The sequence below is a fragment of the Carassius carassius genome, chromosome 11 (assembly GCF_963082965.1).
Source record: "Carassius carassius chromosome 11, fCarCar2.1, whole genome shotgun sequence".
Classification (NCBI taxonomy): domain Eukaryota; kingdom Metazoa; phylum Chordata; class Actinopteri; order Cypriniformes; family Cyprinidae; genus Carassius; species Carassius carassius.
In genome coordinates this window covers 8902548-8922569 of record NC_081765.1, presented here as the reverse complement: position 1 = coordinate 8922569, position 20022 = coordinate 8902548, and the positions used below count along the sequence as shown (strand labels likewise).

Here is a 20022-nt window from a genome sequence, read left to right as displayed (position 1 = left end):
AGATCCTCTGAGACTGTATTTATTATTGTGATGGTCTCGTTCTCAAACATCTTTCTCTGCTGAGATGCTCATCTGCTGTCTTGAGAAGAAAAGATGTTCATGAAACTGTATGAAGACTGTAGACCTGGAGAAACCAAGATAAAACGAGTGAAACACAAACAACAGACATTTCAGCTCTTGTTCAATTATCTGCTGTGCTGTTTATAAATGATCATGTATATTTATAGCTGTTATTTATAAAAATAGAAAAAATGTCAATTGGATGGAACAAGAGTGATTTTTACAGAGCAGTAGTTTGATTGCACAACATGTTTCCATCAAGAAGTGTCAGTGATGTTTGTTGGAGGCCAGTGACAGACATGATGTGGTAAACATGATGGAGGTGTGTGTTTAACTGACTTACACAGGCTGTTATTGTGTGTTTGTCACAGTCAGAGATCATCTCCACCTGAACAGATCATACACAAGTAGAATATATATATATATATATATTGCTAGAAGATGAATCTCTAAATCAAGAGCAGATTAATAAGCTAAATAATAAGCTGTTCTGTGGTGAATATACTCACATCCTCTGAACCAGAGTTGATCTTCTGTCTCAGTTTCCTGTTTAAATGACACAGAATTTGGAGAAGAACTGAATGCAGCTGAGTTCATAAGAAAAGCAATGGTTGATCACTGTTTATGGAGCATGTGTGGATGTCTGTCAAATGTATGGCCTCTTTTAGTCCTTTAAACATTTTTACACAAATTTATTTTACAAATTTTGTTGATTATTGTTTTAAAATGTACATTTTGTTTTGGACAAGAGTTAAACAATGAAATCTAAAATGCATAAAAATAAGGCAGAGGCTATTTAGACATATAAAAAGCATGAAAATGGTTATTTACACAAACTGTAATGAGAAATGAAGAGCTGTTTGTGATTAAGGTTAAATATCTGAGCAATAGTGAGCAGAGTTTATAAAAAATAAAAGCCGGCTATTTGAACTCATGTTTGAATAGACACTGCCTACAAATACACATTTGTAAAGTAGCAGATCATTTAAAAAAGTAGAAAAAATGAAACCGGTATGAAGTTAGCAGTTCATCACTTAATAAAGCGATGTGGAGCTGAAACCATGTTAGTGTTTTTGAGGATAAGAAATGTTAAAAAAGTCTCTCACCTGTGAATGCAGATGCTGCTTGTGATAATTAAACAGATCATAACGACTCCAGAACATGAAATGATGATGATGTACAACGGCATTTGTTTGAGTGATTCTGGTCTGATCTGATTTTCTGACAGACACAAAAGAGTCAAACACTCATGATATCAGTCAACCAGCACTAATCACTAGTTACAAACTTAAATATACTTGCTAAACCAAACTCTTTTACAAGAATATCCAAGAAATAAAATCAAGTAATAACCTGTTATTGTTAATGTCCATCTTATTGCTGCTGGGTAACAGCTGTAGTTTCCTGCATCAGACGCTTGTATTTGATGTATTGATAACTCTCTTGGAGCTGCTGGGTCGATGTGAATCCTGTTTGAGCTGAAGTTTCTCATTGTTCTGTTTTTTTCAGGGTCCTGCCTAAAAATCACGAAGCTGTTCATTTTCCATGTGAAATCATCATCTAATTTGGTTTTGTTGCAGTGAAGTGTAACTGTTTCCCCTGCAAACACTGTTTTGTTGATGTGCTGCCGAATCTTTTGCTCTTGATTAGATTTTGAATAATCTGATGAAAAGACACAGAAAACTCCACTTTTGCATTAGATGTAATGGATGGTAAAATTGTGAAACAATGTCACTGTCATCATGCAGTAGAAAACAGCAAACATGCAAAAGCTCATGAGACACACAATTAATTGTTCATGTAGTATTAAATATTTTGAACAAAGTTTAATATTCTTGTCTTTCATATTCTTATAAAAAACAACAACAACCTGGCTATGTGTTCTGTACTAAACTAACTTGTCATGGCACTTGTATAGACTGTTGTTTTTCTCTTGTTGATCTGATTCTTTCTATTGTTCTCATTTGTAAGTCGCTTTGGATAAAAGCATCTGCTAAATGATTAAATGTAAATGTAAAACATAAGAATATAAACAAAAAACTATTCAACATCTGCATTACATTCTAAACAATTTAAACAATATTATTAGTAATCAAACTATGCTAAATTTAAAGCCATATCAACTCGCAGGGACATCATATTTATCAAAAATCAAAAACAAGTGAAGAGTACCTGCATGAGTCAGAAGAATAATTACAACACAGAGATGAAGACGAAGAATACTGGTCTGAAAACTGGCCATAACAGCACACTCAGTTTAATGGCTGTGAAGGAGTGTAAACTGTTTTACTCTCCGCTCAGGATCTCGAAGTCTTGCAGACGTGCTATAGAGACTGAACTAGTAAAGGAAGAGATGAAGACAGACGGCGATGCCTAAGACAGCAGATGAGAATATACTTTTATACAATAGCATAAACTTGGATGCAATATACACATATTTACTTTTTTTTATATTCTGAAGATCAACTATTCAAATTGTGAATTCCAGCACAGGTAATTTAAATGCAATATATAAAGGATGGACGTAATGTATTCAAACATAGTTTTGTGCTTATGTCTGCAGTGACCAGTGGAACAGAGCACATTTTCCACAGCAGAACTGTCACATCCTGTCACTGCCTTCTGTGTTTACTCCTTATTTTTTCTTAGCTTTTACTAAAACAGCAGTTTACCCAACACACACACACACACACACATACACACACACACACACACACACACACACACACACACACACACACACACACACACACACACACACACACACACATTTTTAATGGTCTGGCTTGTTCTCCTTTTTATTTCTCTTGAAACTGAGTATTGCTCTGGTCTGTTATAATCTCTGGTATGAAAATGAATTGTAGTTGGCCCATTACTTGTGATATTCCTCATTGGTAAGTCGCTTTAAGAGCATCTTACAGAACATAAGTATTTATCTCATGTCTATGTTATGTTCATGAGTTTAATACATACTGTAGTAACTAATCATCGTTTTATGTTTATTGCTGTATTTCTGATGTACACCTTTACAACCAATCAAATTACACTTGCCTTACATATGTGAACATTAACTGTATGAAGTGTCACCTTTAAATTTCTGATCTCAATAATCCTCATCCAGATCAAGTATATCTGTGATTTAATTTACTATTAAACTTTTATTATGTGAATATTTTATGTGCACATACTGTACTCTAGTCACATACTCATATATGAAGTACAGGCCTCATCATCTAAACACACAATGATAAAAATAATGTGCGATTTGTTTAAGTGTAAATAATTTTGCAAAGCTAAAAGCTCTGTTTAGTCTGTTAGATTACAACGTTTCAACTTTTGTTTTTCTTTGTTGTCAGAATTTATGATGGATCTTCTCTGTGTGTTTCCCTGCTATTTAACAAATGTTCAGATTTTTTTTTTCAGTGTTTTCAATTGATTTACTTTCTTCTCTGAAGAGGAACATGTTTTTTCAACTCTTGTGTCTGAAATCTTGCAGTCTGTAAAATTATAACATTTAACTCATTTTATATTATGCAGCAGATATGTTTTACTATAGGAAGAGTAAAGCAGGAAGCATGATACTGTGGCCGGAATAACTAACCACACACAGCTCAATGTTTCTCAAGGTCAAGAGCACTTCACACTCATTGCAAATTAATAAGAATAGTTCACAATCTGAAAGCTGTTCAAGCTTTAATCCAATCTACAAATTAGATAATGAAATAAAACGTCCACATTTATTTGGCAAGTATTCGTGTAATGTGTGTACATAAGTACAGTTATGGGTTATTTTGAAATAATGACCGACTGTAAATACATATTTTCATATTGTGACAAACACCATTTTTTTTTTTATTTCACTGACTCATGAGGTGAAGGAAAAATAAAGATCTTCATCCAGATGTCCAACACAATGACAGATATCCATGTATCAAGGACATATTCTCTGAAGTTATTGTTGATATAGTTGATGTTGAGGGTTTGAAATCTGTTGACTCAAATCTGAAGACTGGCTCGAACTTTTTACAACTATCTGTAGTGTCAACCAGTAAATCTACAGATTGTAAACTGAGGCAAAACAATTGGGCTAAAACTGTATTCTAGCCATTAATAGATGCTTTAGAAATATTTTACATTGTTCATGTTAACTAATATAGGTGAAAAATGTTAACAAATGTAACCTTCCTTTTAAAGTATTACTATTAGTTCTTGGCAATAGACCACCTTCCATTCACTATTTTTACACTTTCAGATATTTTCCTTATTGTTTTCACCTGTCAACATCCGGATTATTTGATATTGATTAATGATTTAGCATCTAGTTAGGTATGTTACATTTTAAAAGTGTAAAAAAATATTACTCTTTCTGAATATGTGTATATAAAGATCCTCTGCGACATATTCTTGGGGCAGTTTCATTCTCTAAGCCAAAGAAATGACTGACAGACATCTTCCTGTATTGAGATGATGGTCTGATGAGTGTCAGACACACGCCGCTGTCTTGAGAAGAAAAGACGTTCATGAAACTGTATGAAGACTGTAGACCTGAAGAAAACAAATATAAAGCAAGTGAAACACAAATAACTGTTCAAAACTCCTTTGAGCAATTTATAAATGATCATGTATAGCTGTTAATTTATAAAAATGAGAGAAATTTTAATTATATGGAACAAGAGTGATTTTTACAGAGCAGTAGTTTGATTGCACAACATGTTTCCATCAAGAAGTGTCAGTGATGTTTGTTGGAGGCCAGTGACAGACATGATGTGGTAAACATGATGGAGGTGTGTGTTTAACTGACTTACACAGGCTGTTATTGTGTGTTTGTCACAGTCAGAGATCATCTTCACCTGAACAGATCATGCAGAGTTGTAGATTTTAGATTAAAATGTATAACAATGTACGAATTCAAGAACAGATCCCATATAAGCTGAATAATGACCTGTTTTGTGGTAAATAAACTTTCAGCCTCCAGGTCTGTTTCACAGAGATCAGAGTTTGTCTTCATCTGCTTCAGTATATATAATATATATATATATATACAGTATGCTTCTTTATATATAAAAAAAATATATTTCCTTAGATTAAGATAAAAAATGTAATTCTTATTTTTATCGAGGATTTTCATATTTCAAGATTAAAAGTCTGGTATAAGAAAAAAATCACTTTATTTTCATGGTCCCTTTAACACATTCTGTTGACTGTAAGTAATGTTACACTGACATGTTTACTAACTGTTATTAGAGTATTAGTAGAGTATTAGTAGACTGCTAGGGTTAGGGTTAGTAGAATAAGTTGACATGTACATGTGAAGTAACATAAAGAATGTCTGTTGGGAGACATCATAATAAAGAGTTAGCAGATATTAAGCAGACAGTCTAATGAGAGTTAGTTAACATACAGGTGCAACGTTACTTATCGTCAACAGAATGTTCAAAGGGGACCATCAAAATACAGTGTTACCGGAAAAGGTATATTCTATATTTGAATCAGGAAAATAATGATGATAGAGAGATCTGGATGAAGAATCCTGGCTTGAACATTCACCATAACGGAGCTGTAAAGGAGCTTAATCTGCTCAGGATCATGCAGACGTGCTGTAGAGTCTGAACTAATAAAGAAAGACGAGAAGAATGAGGGCAATGCCAAAGACAGCAGATGAGTTTACTGCTAGAGTAAAGTGATGACTAAATGATCTGGAATAGCTGATACAAATCTTGATTTCACAGTCATCCATGTTTAAAATAGACTACTGTAAAATGAATAAATTGATTTCAGTAATCTTCAAATGGTGTACTTTACCAGGATCTCAGAATAAATGTGAAGGGATTTATTTGCAACCTTTTTATTTTAGTAATTTTTATTTATTATTATTAATATTAAGTATGACTTTTTACAGTTTTATTATTATTATTATTATTATTATTATTATTATTATTATTATTATTATTATTATTAATGCTTACACACAGTTTTTTAAACTATGGTTCCAATTCTCAAAACTAAACAAAACCACAAACCGCACACACAAACACACACACACACACACACACACACACAAACACACACACACACACACACACACACACACACACACACACACACACACACACACACACACACACACAGTATATAATCAGATATAGCACATATACTGTATATGCAATGTAAACAGAAATGGAAGGGGGTAAACATATTTTTATTATATTTTGATTTCTAAGTGGATAAATGTGTTTTCACACATGATCACTGGCTGTAGGTCATCAGTAAATGAGTGTGGCATTTAGATGGCAGTGTTTCCCAAATGAAACCATAGAGCTGCTAGTTTTGAAAGATGTGTGTATTGTAGACAGCTGTGCTTTTAGAGTTTTGCAAAAAGTTTGTTTTAAAGAGTTTAAAGCATGCATTGTGGTTAGACTTTTTCTAAAAGATTACGTCTATATTTCAATGGTTTCACTGCGTGGGCCTCAAGTACCACTTTTAGCGTGTATTAATAGAGTATTAAACGAGGGACTCATGATGATAAACACATGTTGTAGGGTGATGATTCACTAAGAGTGACAGGAAAAGACGAGCAGGAAGCAAGTAGCCACCGAGAGCTGCTAACAGAAACAGCATTCACACGATTCAACATGCTACAGTCAAACATATAAAGCACATGAAGCACATTTACAAAATACATGAAACTCTGTCTCCTGAATCCCTGGAAATGGTGGCCAAAAAACTGAAATGTTAAACACGATATTTTAATTTACTGAGTTTACACAAAACATGTTGGAAATACATGAACATTGACTGAGAGGCGATACATCATTTCCAATTCTCAACTCTATGATTAGCCTCTCTTTTATTATAAATTATTACATTTGTGCACCAAAATATAACCTCATCTCAGATCACAAGTCATGATGTTTGAGGTTTGTAGCGCCATATTTAACATGTTTTTATTTTAAATTAAAAAAAGTTTTATATTTTAACATACAAAATGACTTGTTTCTTAGAAGACTTACGATAACATACATGTATATCATAAAATGCTGACAGCAGCACAAATACAGCAGATATTGCTGCAGCTTTGTGTCCTCAACCAAATCACAGTTGTGTTGTTGTTCAAAACAATGACACACCTATGATAATATACGATAACTTACAATATTTGATTGTGAAATTATTATTATTATTATTATTATTGTGCACAGCTGTGTTGTAACACCAACACCATAAGAAACTGATGAAACTGATTTCACTGACCTACAACTTGCAAGTATTAATTAGGAATTATCAGAATGTAAACCATATTTAACATATTTAAAATGAAAAAGATTTTTGTTATTGTCTCTGTATTATTTATTCAAGACAAGTGTGTATCCATGTGCAAAGTGAAATACTGTGTGTTAAATGTTTCTTTATCTCTTTTATTCTCCCCCTTGTGGTCTGTTTCCTGCAGAGTTTAGCTCCATCCCTAATCAAAGACACCTGAACAAGATGAACTTCAGGAACTTCAGAAAGTTACAGGCAGGTGAGTTTGATCAAGTTTGGAGGTAAAGTCTGAAGGAAAGTGGACCTCGATGGCCACAGCTGAGAACCCCAGTCATAAAGTCTCTCATTCATCTTTCCTGTTGGTATTGTTGCATTACTGAATCAGCTCAGTGTCTGTTATGGCGCCACCTTGTGTTTTCCTGCAGTATAAGAACTCAAAGGTTTCTGAAGTCAGCAATGTGTCAAATTATTTTTGTGTTCACATTTGTTATATAGTTCTTTGCAACAAACCACCCTTCAGTCATTAATCTTTACATTTGTGTCTACATAAATGATGTAAATTATTTGAAAGGATGCTCAAGTCAAAGGGATAACAGAAAGATTTGTCCACAGACTCAAGATTAAAGGACGAAGCATCTGAGTGTGTGATAAAAGTGTGTTCCACTGCTATATGAAACTGATCAGATTTTAAAACACTAGACATTGTACATTTGCTGACTTTGTAGATAATTACAGGGGAAAACACACCAAACAACTGGAGGATACACAACTAGTTCAGTTCTAAAGTTCTAAAATCAGTTTAAAATATCAATCATGTTTGAAATCCTCAGACTGGATGGATTCATAGTTTGAAGCTAAAAAAAAGTCTGTGACCATCATACAATTTGTGACTTTCTATGAAATCTGTCAGTTGTTTATCTGATAATGGTAAACAATGTTGTATCTATAGTTGTGCAAATCAAAGTTTATAACTCATATTCCTCTGTCTGTAAATTGAAGTGAAAGTTTTAAAGTGAAATTCAATTAAATTAAAAGTAAATTAAAACTGTAAATTAAAGTGAAAGTTTTGGTGGATCTTTTAAATTAAAAAAGCAAACCGCATTTTAGAGGTAAATACACGTTCACATAAAGATCCTCTGAGACTGTATTTATTATTGTGATGGTCTCGTTCTCAAACATCTTTCTCTGCTGAGATGCTCATCTGCTGTCTTGAGAAGAAAAGATGTTCATGAAACTGTATGAAGACTGTAGACCTGGAGAAACCAAGATAAAACGAGTGAAACACAAACAACAGACATTTCAGCTCTTGTTCAATTATCTGCTGTGCTGTTTATAAATGATCATGTATATTTATAGCTGTTATTTATAAAAATAGAAAAAATGTCAATTGGATGGAACAAGAGTGATTTTTACAGAGCAGTAGTTTGATTGCACAACATGTTTCCATCAAGAAGTGTCAGTGATGTTTGTTGGAGGCCAGTGACAGACATGATGTGGTAAACATGATGGAGGTGTGTGTTTAACTGACTTACACAGGCTGTTATTGTGTGTTTGTCACAGTCAGAGATCATCTCCACCTGAACAGATCATACACAAGTAGAATATATATATATATATATATTGCTAGAAGATGAATCTCTAAATCAAGAGCAGATTATTAAGCTAAATAATAAGCTGTTCTGTGGTGAATATACTCACATCCTCTGAACCAGAGTTGATCTTCTGTCTCAGTTTCCTGTTTAAATGATACAGAATTTGGAGAAGAACTGAATGCAGCTGAGTTCATAAGAAAAGCAATGGTTGATCACTGTTTATGGAGCATGTGTGGATGTCTGTCAAATGTATGGCCTCTTTTAGTCCTTTAAACATTTTTACACAAATTTATTTTACAAATTTTGTTGATTATTGTTTTAAAATGTACATTTTGTTTTGGACAAGAGTTAAACAATGAAATCTAAAATGCATAAAAATAAGGCAGAGGCTATTTAGACATATAAAAAGCATGAAAATGGTTATTTACACAAACTGTAATGAGAAATGAAGAGCTGTTTGTGATTAAGGTTAAATATCTGAGCAATAGTGAGCAGAGTTTATAAAAAATAAAAGCCGGCTATTTGAACTCATGTTTGAATAGACACTGCCTACAAATACACATTTGTAAAGTAGCAGATCATTTAAAAAAGTAGAAAAAATGAAACCGGTATGAAGTTAGCAGTTCATCACTTAATAAAGCGATGTGGAGCTGAAACCATGTTAGTGTTTTTGAGGATAAGAAATGTTAAAAAAGTCTCTCACCTGTGAATGCAGATGCTGCTTGTGATAATTAAACAGATCATAACGACTCCAGAACATGAAATGATGATGATGTACAACGGCATTTGTTTGAGTGATTCTGGTCTGATCTGATTTTCTGACAGACACAAAAGAGTCAAACACTCATGATATCAGTCAACCAGCACTAATCACTAGTTACAAACTTAAATATACTTGCTAAACCAAACTCTTTTACAAGAATATCCAAGAAATAAAATCAAGTAATAACCTGTTATTGTTAATGTCCATCTTATTGCTGCTGGGTAACAGCTGTAGTTTCCTGCATCAGACGCTTGTATTTGATGTATTGATAACTCTCTTGGAGCTGCTGGGTCGATGTGAATCCTGTTTGAGCTGAAGTTTCTCATTGTTCTGTTTTTTTCAGGGTCCTGCCTAAAAATCACGAAGCTGTTCATTTTCCATGTGAAATCATCATCTAATTTGGTTTTGTTGCAGTGAAGTGTAACTGTTTCCCCTGCAAACACTGTTTTGTTGATGTGCTGCCGAATCTTTTGCTCTTGATTAGATTTTGAATAATCTGATGAAAAGACACAGAAAACTCCACTTTTGCATTAGATGTAATGGATGGTAAAATTGTGAAACAATGTCACTGTCATCATGCAGTAGAAAACAGCAAACATGCAAAAGCTCATGAGACACACAATTAATTGTTCATGTAGTATTAAATATTTTGAACAAAATTTAATATTCTTGTCTTTCATATTCTTATAAAAAACAACAACAACCTGGCTATGTGTTCTGTACTAAACTAACTTGTCATGGCACTTGTATAGACTGTTGTTTTTCTCTTGTTGATCTGATTCTTTCTATTGTTCTCATTTGTAAGTCGCTTTGGATAAAAGCATCTGCTAAATGATTAAATGTAAATGTAAAACATAAGAATATAAACAAAAAACTATTCAACATCTGCATTACATTCTAAACAATTTAAACAATATTATTAGTAATCAAACTATGCTAAATTTAAAGCCATATCAACTCGCAGGGACATCATATTTATCAAAAATCAAAAACAAGTGAAGAGTACCTGCATGAGTCAGAAGAATAATTACAACACAGAGATGAAGACGAAGAATACTGGTCTGAAAACTGGCCATAACAGCACACTCAGTTTAATGGCTGTGAAGGAGTGTAAACTGTTTTACTCTCCGCTCAGGATCTCGAAGTCTTGCAGACGTGCTATAGAGACTGAACTAGTAAAGGAAGAGATGAAGACAGACGGCGATGCCTAAGACAGCAGATGAGAATATACTTTTATACAATAGCATAAACTTGGATGCAATATACACATATTTACTTTTTTTTATATTCTGAAGATCAACTATTCAAATTGTGAATTCCAGCACAGGTAATTTAAATGCAATATATAAAGGATGGACGTAATGTATTCAAACATAGTTTTGTGCTTATGTCTGCAGTGACCAGTGGAACAGAGCACATTTTCCACAGCAGAACTGTCACATCCTGTCACTGCCTTCTGTGTTTACTCCTTATTTTTTCTTAGCTTTTACTAAAACAGCAGTTTACCCAACACACACACACACACACACATACACACACACACACACACACACACACACACACACACACACACACACACACACACACACACACACACACACACATTTTTAATGGTCTGGCTTGTTCTCCTTTTTATTTCTCTTGAAACTGAGTATTGCTCTGGTCTGTTATAATCTCTGGTATGAAAATGAATTGTAGTTGGCCCATTACTTGTGATATTCCTCATTGGTAAGTCGCTTTAAGAGCATCTTACAGAACATAAGTATTTATCTCATGTCTATGTTATGTTCATGAGTTTAATACATACTGTAGTAACTAATCATCGTTTTATGTTTATTGCTGTATTTCTGATGTACACCTTTACAACCAATCAAATTACACTTGCCTTACATATGTGAACATTAACTGTATGAAGTGTCACCTTTAAATTTCTGATCTCAATAATCCTCATCCAGATCAAGTATATCTGTGATTTAATTTACTATTAAACTTTTATTATGTGAATATTTTATGTGCACATACTGTACTCTAGTCACATACTCATATATGAAGTACAGGCCTCATCATCTAAACACACAATGATAAAAATAATGTGCGATTTGTTTAAGTGTAAATAATTTTGCAAAGCTAAAAGCTCTGTTTAGTCTGTTAGATTACAACGTTTCAACTTTTGTTTTTCTTTGTTGTCAGAATTTATGATGGATCTTCTCTGTGTGTTTCCCTGCTATTTAACAAATGTTCAGATTTTTTTTTTCAGTGTTTTCAATTGATTTACTTTCTTCTCTGAAGAGGAACATGTTTTTTCAACTCTTGTGTCTGAAATCTTGCAGTCTGTAAAATTATAACATTTAACTCATTTTATATTATGCAGCAGATATGTTTTACTATAGGAAGAGTAAAGCAGGAAGCATGATACTGTGGCCGGAATAACTAACCACACACAGCTCAATGTTTCTCAAGGTCAAGAGCACTTCACACTCATTGCAAATTAATAAGAATAGTTCACAATCTGAAAGCTGTTCAAGCTTTAATCCAATCTACAAATTAGATAATGAAATAAAACGTCCACATTTATTTGGCAAGTATTCGTGTAATGTGTGTACATAAGTACAGTTATGGGTTATTTTGAAATAATGACCGACTGTAAATACATATTTTCATATTGTGACAAACACCATTTTTTTTTTTATTTCACTGACTCATGAGGTGAAGGAAAAATAAAGATCTTCATCCAGATGTCCAACACAATGACAGATATCCATGTATCAAGGACATATTCTCTGAAGTTAATGTTGATATAGTTGATGTTGAGGGTTTGAAATCTGTTGACTCAAATCTGAAGACTGGCTCGAACTTTTTACAACTATCTGTAGTGTCAACCAGTAAATCTACAGATTGTAAACTGAGGCAAAACAATTGGGCTAAAACTGTATTCTAGCCATTAATAGATGCTTTAGAAATATTTTACATTGTTCATGTTAACTAATATAGGTGAAAAATGTTAACAAATGTAACCTTCCTTTTAAAGTATTACTATTAGTTCTTGGCAATAGACCACCTTCCATTCACTATTTTTACACTTTCAGATATTTTCCTTATTGTTTTCACCTGTCAACATCCGGATTATTTGATATTGATTAATGATTTAGCATCTAGTTAGGTATGTTACATTTTAAAAGTGTAAAAAATATTACTCTTTCTGAAAATGTGTATATAAAGATCCTCTGCGACATATTCTTGGGGCAGTTTCATTCTCTAAGCCACAGAAATGACTGACAGACATCTTCCTGTATTGAGATGATGGTCTGATGAGTGTCAGACACACGCCGCTGTCTTGAGAAGAAAAGACGTTCATGAAACTGTATGAAGACTGTAGACCTAATGAAGACAAATATAAAGCAAGTGAAACACAAATAACTGTTCAAAACTCCTTTGAGCAATTAATAAATGATCATGTATAGCTGTTAATTTATAAAAATGAGACAAATTTTAATTATATGAAACAAGAGTGATTTTTACAGAGCAGTAGTTTGATTGCACAACATGTTTCCATCAAGAAGTGTCAGTGATGTTTGTTGGAGGCCAGTGACAGACATGATGTGGTAAACATGATGGAGGTGTGTGTTTAACTGACTTACACAGGCTGTTATTGTGTGTTTGTCACAGTCAGATATCATCTTCACCTGAACAGATCATGCAGAGTTGTAGAATTTAGATTAAAATGTATAACAATGTACGAATTCAAGAACAGATCCCATATAAGCTGAATAATGACCTGTTTTGTGGTAAATAAACTTTCAGCCTCCAGGTCTGTTTCACAGAGATCAGAGTTTGTCTTCATCTGCTTCAGTATATATAATATATATATATACAGTATGCTTCTTTATATATAAAAAAAATATATTTCCTTAGATTAAGATGAAAAAAATGTAATTCTTATTTTTATCGAGGATTTTCATATTTCAAGATTAAAAGTCTGGTATAAGGAAAAAAATCAGTTTTTTTTATGGTCCCTTTAACACATTCTGTTGACTGTAAGTAATGTTGCACTGACATGTTTACTAACTGTTATTAGAGTATTAGTAGAGTATTAGTAGACTGCTAGGGTTAGGGTTAGTAGAATAAGTTGACATGTACATGTGAAGTAACATAAAGAATGTCTGTTGGGAGACATCATAATAAAGAGTTAGCAGATATTAAGCAGACAGTCTAATGAGAGTTAGTTAACATACAGGTGCAACGTTACTTATCGTCAACAGAATGTTCAAAGGGGGCCATCAAAATACAGTGTTACCGGAAAAGGTATATTCTATATTTGAATCAGGAAAATAATGATGATAGAGAGATCTGGATGAAGAATCCTGGCTTGAACATTCACCATAACGGAGCTGTAAAGGAGCTTAATCTGCTCAGGATCATGCAGACGTGCTGTAGAGTCTGAACTAATAAAGAAAGACGAGAAGAATGAGGGCAATGCCAAAGACAGCAGATGAGTTTACTGCTAGAGTAAAGTGATGACTAAATGATCTGGAATAGCTGATACAAATCTTGATTTCACAGTCATCCATGTTTAAAATAGACTACTGTAAAATGAATAAATTGATTTCAGTAATCTTCAAATGGTGTACTTTACCAGGATCTCAGAATAAATGTGAAGGGATTTATTTGCAACCTTTTTATTTTAGTAATTTTTATTTATTATTATTAATATTAAGTATGACATTTTACAGTTTTATGATTATTATTATTATTATTAATGCTTACACACAGTTTTTTAAACTATGGTTCCAATTCTCAAAACTCAACAAAACCACAAACCGCACACACAAACACACACACACACACACACACACACACACACACACACACACACACACACACACACACACACACACACACACACACACACACACACAGTATATAATCAGATATAGCACATATACTGTATATGCAATGTAAACAGAAATGGAAGGGGGTAAACATATTTTTATTATATTTTGATTTCTAAGTGGATAAATGTGTTTTCACACATGATCACTGGCTGTAGGTCATCAGTAAATGAGTGTGGCATTTAGATGGCAGTGTTTCCCAAATGAAACCATAGAGCTGCTAGTTTTGAAAGATGTGTGTATTGTAGACAGCTGTGCTTTTAGAGTTTTGCAAAAAGTTTGTTTTAAAGAGTTTAAAGCATGCATTGTGGTTAGACGTTTTCTAAAAGATTACGTCTATATTTCAATGGTTTCACTGCGTGGGCCTCAAGTACCACTTTTAGCGTGTATTAATAGAGTATTAAACGAGGGACTCATGATGATAAACACATGTTGTAGGGTGATGATTCACTAAGAGTGACAGGAAAAGACGAGCAGGAAGCAAGTAGCCACCGAGAGCTGCTAACAGAAACAGCATTCACACGATTCAACATGCTACAGTCAAACATATAAAAAACATGAAGCACATTTACAAAATACATGAAACTCTGTCTCCTGAATCCCTGGAAATGGTGGCCAAAAAAACTGAAATGTTAAACACAATATTTTAATTTACTGAGTTTACACAAAACATGTTGGAAATACATGAACATTGACTGAGAGGCGATACATCATTTCCAATTCTCAACTCTATGATTAGCCTCTTTTATTATAAATGTAACATTTGTGCACCAAAATATAAACTCATCTCAGATCACAAGTCATGATGTTTGAGGTTTGTAGCGCCATATTTAACATGTTTTTATTTTAAATTAAAAAAAGTTTTATATTTTAACATACAAAATGACTGTGTTTCTTAGAAGACTTACGATAACATACATGTATATCATAAAATGCTGACAGCAGCACAAATACAGCAGATATTGCTGCAGCCTTGTGTCCTCAACCAAATCACAGTTGTGTTGTTGTTCAAAACAATGACACACCTATGATAATATACGATAACTTACAATATTTGATTGTGAAATTATTATTATTATTATTATTATTGTGCACAGCTGTGTTGTAACACCAACACCATAAGAAACTGATGAAACTGATTTCACTGACCTACAACTTGCAAGTATTAATTAGGAATTATCAGAATGTAAACCATATTTAACATATTTAAAATGAAATAGATTTTTGTTATTGTCTCTGTATTATTTCTTCAAGACAAGTGTGTATCCATGTGCAAGGTGAAATACTGTGTGTTAAATGTTTCTTTATTTCTTTTATTCTCCCCCTTGTGGTCTGTTTCCTGCAGAGTTTAGCTCCATCCCTAATCAAAGACACCTGAACAAGATGAACTTCAGGAACTTCAGAAAGTTACAGGCAGGTGAGTTTGATCAAGTTTGGAGGTAAAGTCTGAAGGAAAGTGGACCTCGATGGCCACAGCTGAGAACCCCAGTAATAAAGTCTCTCATTCATCTTTCCTGTTGGTATTGTTGCATTACTGAATCAGCTCAGTGTCTGTTATGGCGCCACCTTGTGTTTTCCTGCAGTATAAGAACTCAAAGGTTTCTGAAGTCAGCAATGTGTCAAATTATTTTTGTGTTCACATTTGTTATATAGTTCTTTGCAACAAACCACCTTTCAGTCACTCTGTTTGCCCTGATGGATACCTAATGTATTCTTTTCAAAACCACATCCTGGTTATTTATATTTTCTAATAATAAATAATCTAGTATTTAGTTGGCGCAGTGGATAAGACACATGCCTTTGTCGTGAGAGACCCAGGTTCTAATCCATTGTGCGACACCAATGTGTCCCTGAGCAAGACACTTAACCCCTAGTTGCTCCAGAGGCGTGCGACCTCTCACATATATAGCAATTGTAAGTCGCTTTGGATAAAAGCGTCAGCTAAATGAAATGAATAAATGTAGTTAGGTATATTACGAAAAACTCATTTTCTTCTGTTTGAAAATTAAGCTTAATTAATTAATAATAATAATTAATTAATTAATAAAAATACAAAAAAAACCTTATGTTGTTATATAGCACAGCAGTCTTCTTTCACTATGAGTAAAAACAGGAAACACGTCAGTTATCTAATCATAATTCATTACTAACAGCACTTCCCACATCAACCACAAAGGGGAGCTGTTGCATCTCTGTGAGACCTTTTCACTTTCTCAATCTCTGCTGATCTTTGCTCAGACCACCACAAACGTGAGCTTCTGGATGAAGATGTAACCATATATTCGTTTATTAATTTGTCACCTAGTTAATGACTTGTACTGGGGTTCACTCGTTTTATTATTATTATTATTATTATTATTATTATTATTATTATATTGTAGTTTAATTTATTTAGCTTTAAACGGAGCTGCTAACTAAGGACTTTATGGAATTTAAGACATTATTATGGCAATATATTTCAGCTTAATATTACCTTTGTTGCTTTTGATCCTCATATGCTTTATTAAAACTTATCATATTGCATTTAAACTACAATGATGTGGTATGCGGAGAAGAACTGTAAATATGAAGGTGATTTTGAGGGTTTCTTAATTCATCTTTACATTTGTGTCTACATAAATGATGTAAATTATTTGAAAGGATGCTCAAGTCAAAGGGATAACAGAAAGATTTGTCCACAGACTCAAGATTAAAGGACGAAGCATCTGAGTGTGTGATAAAAGTGTGTTCCACTGCTATATGAAACTGATCAGATTTTAAAACACTAGACATTGTACATTTGCTGACTTTGTAGATAATTACAGGGGAGAACACACCAAACAACTGGAGGATACACAACTAGTTCAGTTCTAAAGTTCTAAAATCAGTTTAAAATATCAATCATGTTTGAAATCCTCAGACTGGATGGATTCATAGTTTGAAGCTAAAAAAAAGTCTGTGACCATCATACAATCTGTGTCAGTGGTTTACCTGATAATGGTAAACAATGTTGTATCTATAGTTGTGCAAATCAAAGTTTATAACTCATATTCCTCTGTCTGTAAATTGAAGTGAAATTTTTAAAGTGAAATTCAATTAAATTAAAAGTAAATTAAAACTGTAAATTAAAGTGAAATTTTTGGTGGATCTTTTAAATTAAATAAGCAAACAGCATTTTAGAGGTAAATACACGTTCACATAAAGATCCTCTGAGACTGTATTTATTATTGTGATGGTCTCGTTCTCAAACATCTTTCTGTGCTGAGATGCTCATCTGCTGTCTTGAGAAGAAAAGATGTTCATGAAACTGTATGAAGACTGTAGACCTGAAGAAACCAAGATAAAACGAGTGAAACACAAACAACAGACATTTCAGCTCTTGTTCAATTATCTGCTGTGCTGTTTATAAATGATCATGTATATTTATAGCTGTTATTTATAAAAATAGAAAAAATGTCAATTGGATGGAACAAGAGTGATTTTTACAGAGCAGTAGTTTGATTGCACAACATGTTTCCATCAAGAAGTGTCAGTGATGTTTGTTGGAGGCCAGTGACAGACATGATGTGGTAAACATGATGGAGGTGTGTGTTTAACTGACTTACACAGGCTGTTATTGTGTGTTTGTCACAGTCAGAGATCATCTCCACCTGAACAGATCATACACAAGTAGAATATATATATATATATATATTGCTAGAAGATGAATCTCTAAATCAAGAGCAGATTAATAAGCTAAATAATAAGCTGTTCTGTGGTGAATATACTCACATCCTCTGAACCAGAGTTGATCTTCTGTCTCAGTTTCCTGTTTAAATGATACAGAATTTGGAGAAGAACTGAATGCAGCTGAGTTCATAAGAAAAGCAATGGTTGATCACTGTTTATGGAGCATGTGTGGATGTCTGTCAAATGTATGGCCTCTTTTAGTCCTTTAAACACTTTTACACAAATTTATTTTACAAATTTTATTGATTATTGTTTTAAAATTTACATTTTGTTTTGGACAAGAGTTAAACAATGAAATCTAAAATGCATAAAAATAAGGCAGAGGCTATTTAGACATATAAAAAGCATGAAAATGGTAGATGTTATTTACACAAACCGTAACGAGAAATGAAGAGCTGTTTGTGATTAAGGTTAAATATCTGAGCAATAGTGAGCAGAGTTTATAAAAAATAAAAGCCGGCTATTTGAACTCATGTTTGAATAGACACTGCCTACAAATACACATTTGAAAGGTAGCAGATCATTTAAAAAAGTAGAAAAAATGAAACCGGTATGAAGTTAGCAGTTCGTCACTTAATAAAACAATGTGGAGCGGAAACCATGTTAGTGTTTCTGAGGGTAAGAAATGTTAAAAAAGTCTCTCACCTGTGAATGCAGATGCTGCTTGTGATAATTAAACAGATCATAATGACTCCAGAACATGAAATGATGATGATGTACAACGGCATTTGTTTGAGTGATTCTGGTCTGATCTGATTTTCTGACAGACACAAAAGAGTCAAACACTCATGATATCAGTCAACCAGCACTAATCACTAGTTACAAACTTAAATATACTTGCTAAACCAAACTCTTTTACAAGAATATCCAAGAAATAAAATCAAGTAATAACCTGTTATTGTTAATGTCCATCTTATTGCTGCTGGGTAACAGCTGTAGTTTCCTGCATCAGACGCTTGTATTTGATGTATTGATAACTCTCTTGGAGCTGCTGGGTCGATGTGAATCCTGTTTGAGCTGAAGTTTCTCATTGTTCTGTTTCTTTCAGTGTCCTGCCTAAAAATCAAGAAGCTTTTCATTTTCCATGTGAAATCATCATCATATTGGGTTTTGTTGCAGTGAAGTGTAACTGTTTCCCCTGCAAACACTGTTTTGTTGATGTGCTGCTTAATCATTGGCTCTTGACTGGATTTTGAATAATCTGATGAAAAGACACAGAAAATTCCACTTTTGCATTAGATGTAATGGATGGTAAAATTGTGAAACAATGTCACTGTCATCATGCAGTAGAAAACAGCAAACATGCAAAAGCTCATGAGACACACAATTAATTGTTCATGTAGTATTAAATATTTTGAACAAAATTTAATATTCTTGTCTTTCATATTCTTATAAAAAACAACAACAACCTGGCTATGTGTTCTGTACTAAACTAACTTGTCATGGCACTTGTATAGACTGTTGTTTTTCTCTTGTTGATCTGATTCTTTCTATTGTTCTCATTTGTAAGTCGCTTTGGATAAAAGCATCTGCTAAATGATTAAATGTAAATGTAAAACATAAGAATATAAACAAAAAACTATTCAACATCTGCATTACATTCTAAACAATTTAAACAATATTATTAGTAATCAAACTATGCTAAATTTAAAGCCATATCAACTCGCAGGGACATCATATTTATCAAAAATCAAAAACAAGTGAAGAGTACCTGCATGAGTCAGAAGAATAATAACAACACAGAGATGAA

General features: G+C 33.2%; 1 protein-coding gene and 1 long non-coding RNA gene across 2 annotated transcripts; both read right to left on the bottom strand.

The window, feature by feature from the left end:
• Nucleotides 1–9603: 9603 nt before the first annotated feature.
• On the bottom strand, nucleotides 9604–10827 carry LOC132152388 (uncharacterized). Its single transcript, XR_009436499.1, has 3 exons — nucleotides 10682–10827; nucleotides 9863–10171; nucleotides 9604–9730 (listed from the first exon to the last, which is right to left on the bottom strand). It is a non-coding gene; the product is annotated as an uncharacterized LOC132152388 (long non-coding RNA).
• Nucleotides 10828–13190: 2363 nt separating this feature from the next.
• LOC132152569 (uncharacterized) lies at nucleotides 13191–19486 on the bottom strand. The gene is made up of 4 exons (XM_059561322.1): nucleotides 19165–19486; nucleotides 18918–19032; nucleotides 18315–18351; nucleotides 13191–13358 (listed from the first exon to the last, which is right to left on the bottom strand). Exons 1-4 carry the CDS (start codon nucleotides 19445–19447, stop codon nucleotides 13191–13193), a joined length of 603 nt encoding a protein of 200 aa, XP_059417305.1. The 5' UTR covers nucleotides 19448–19486.
• Between the last annotated feature and the right edge of the window lie 536 nt (nucleotides 19487–20022).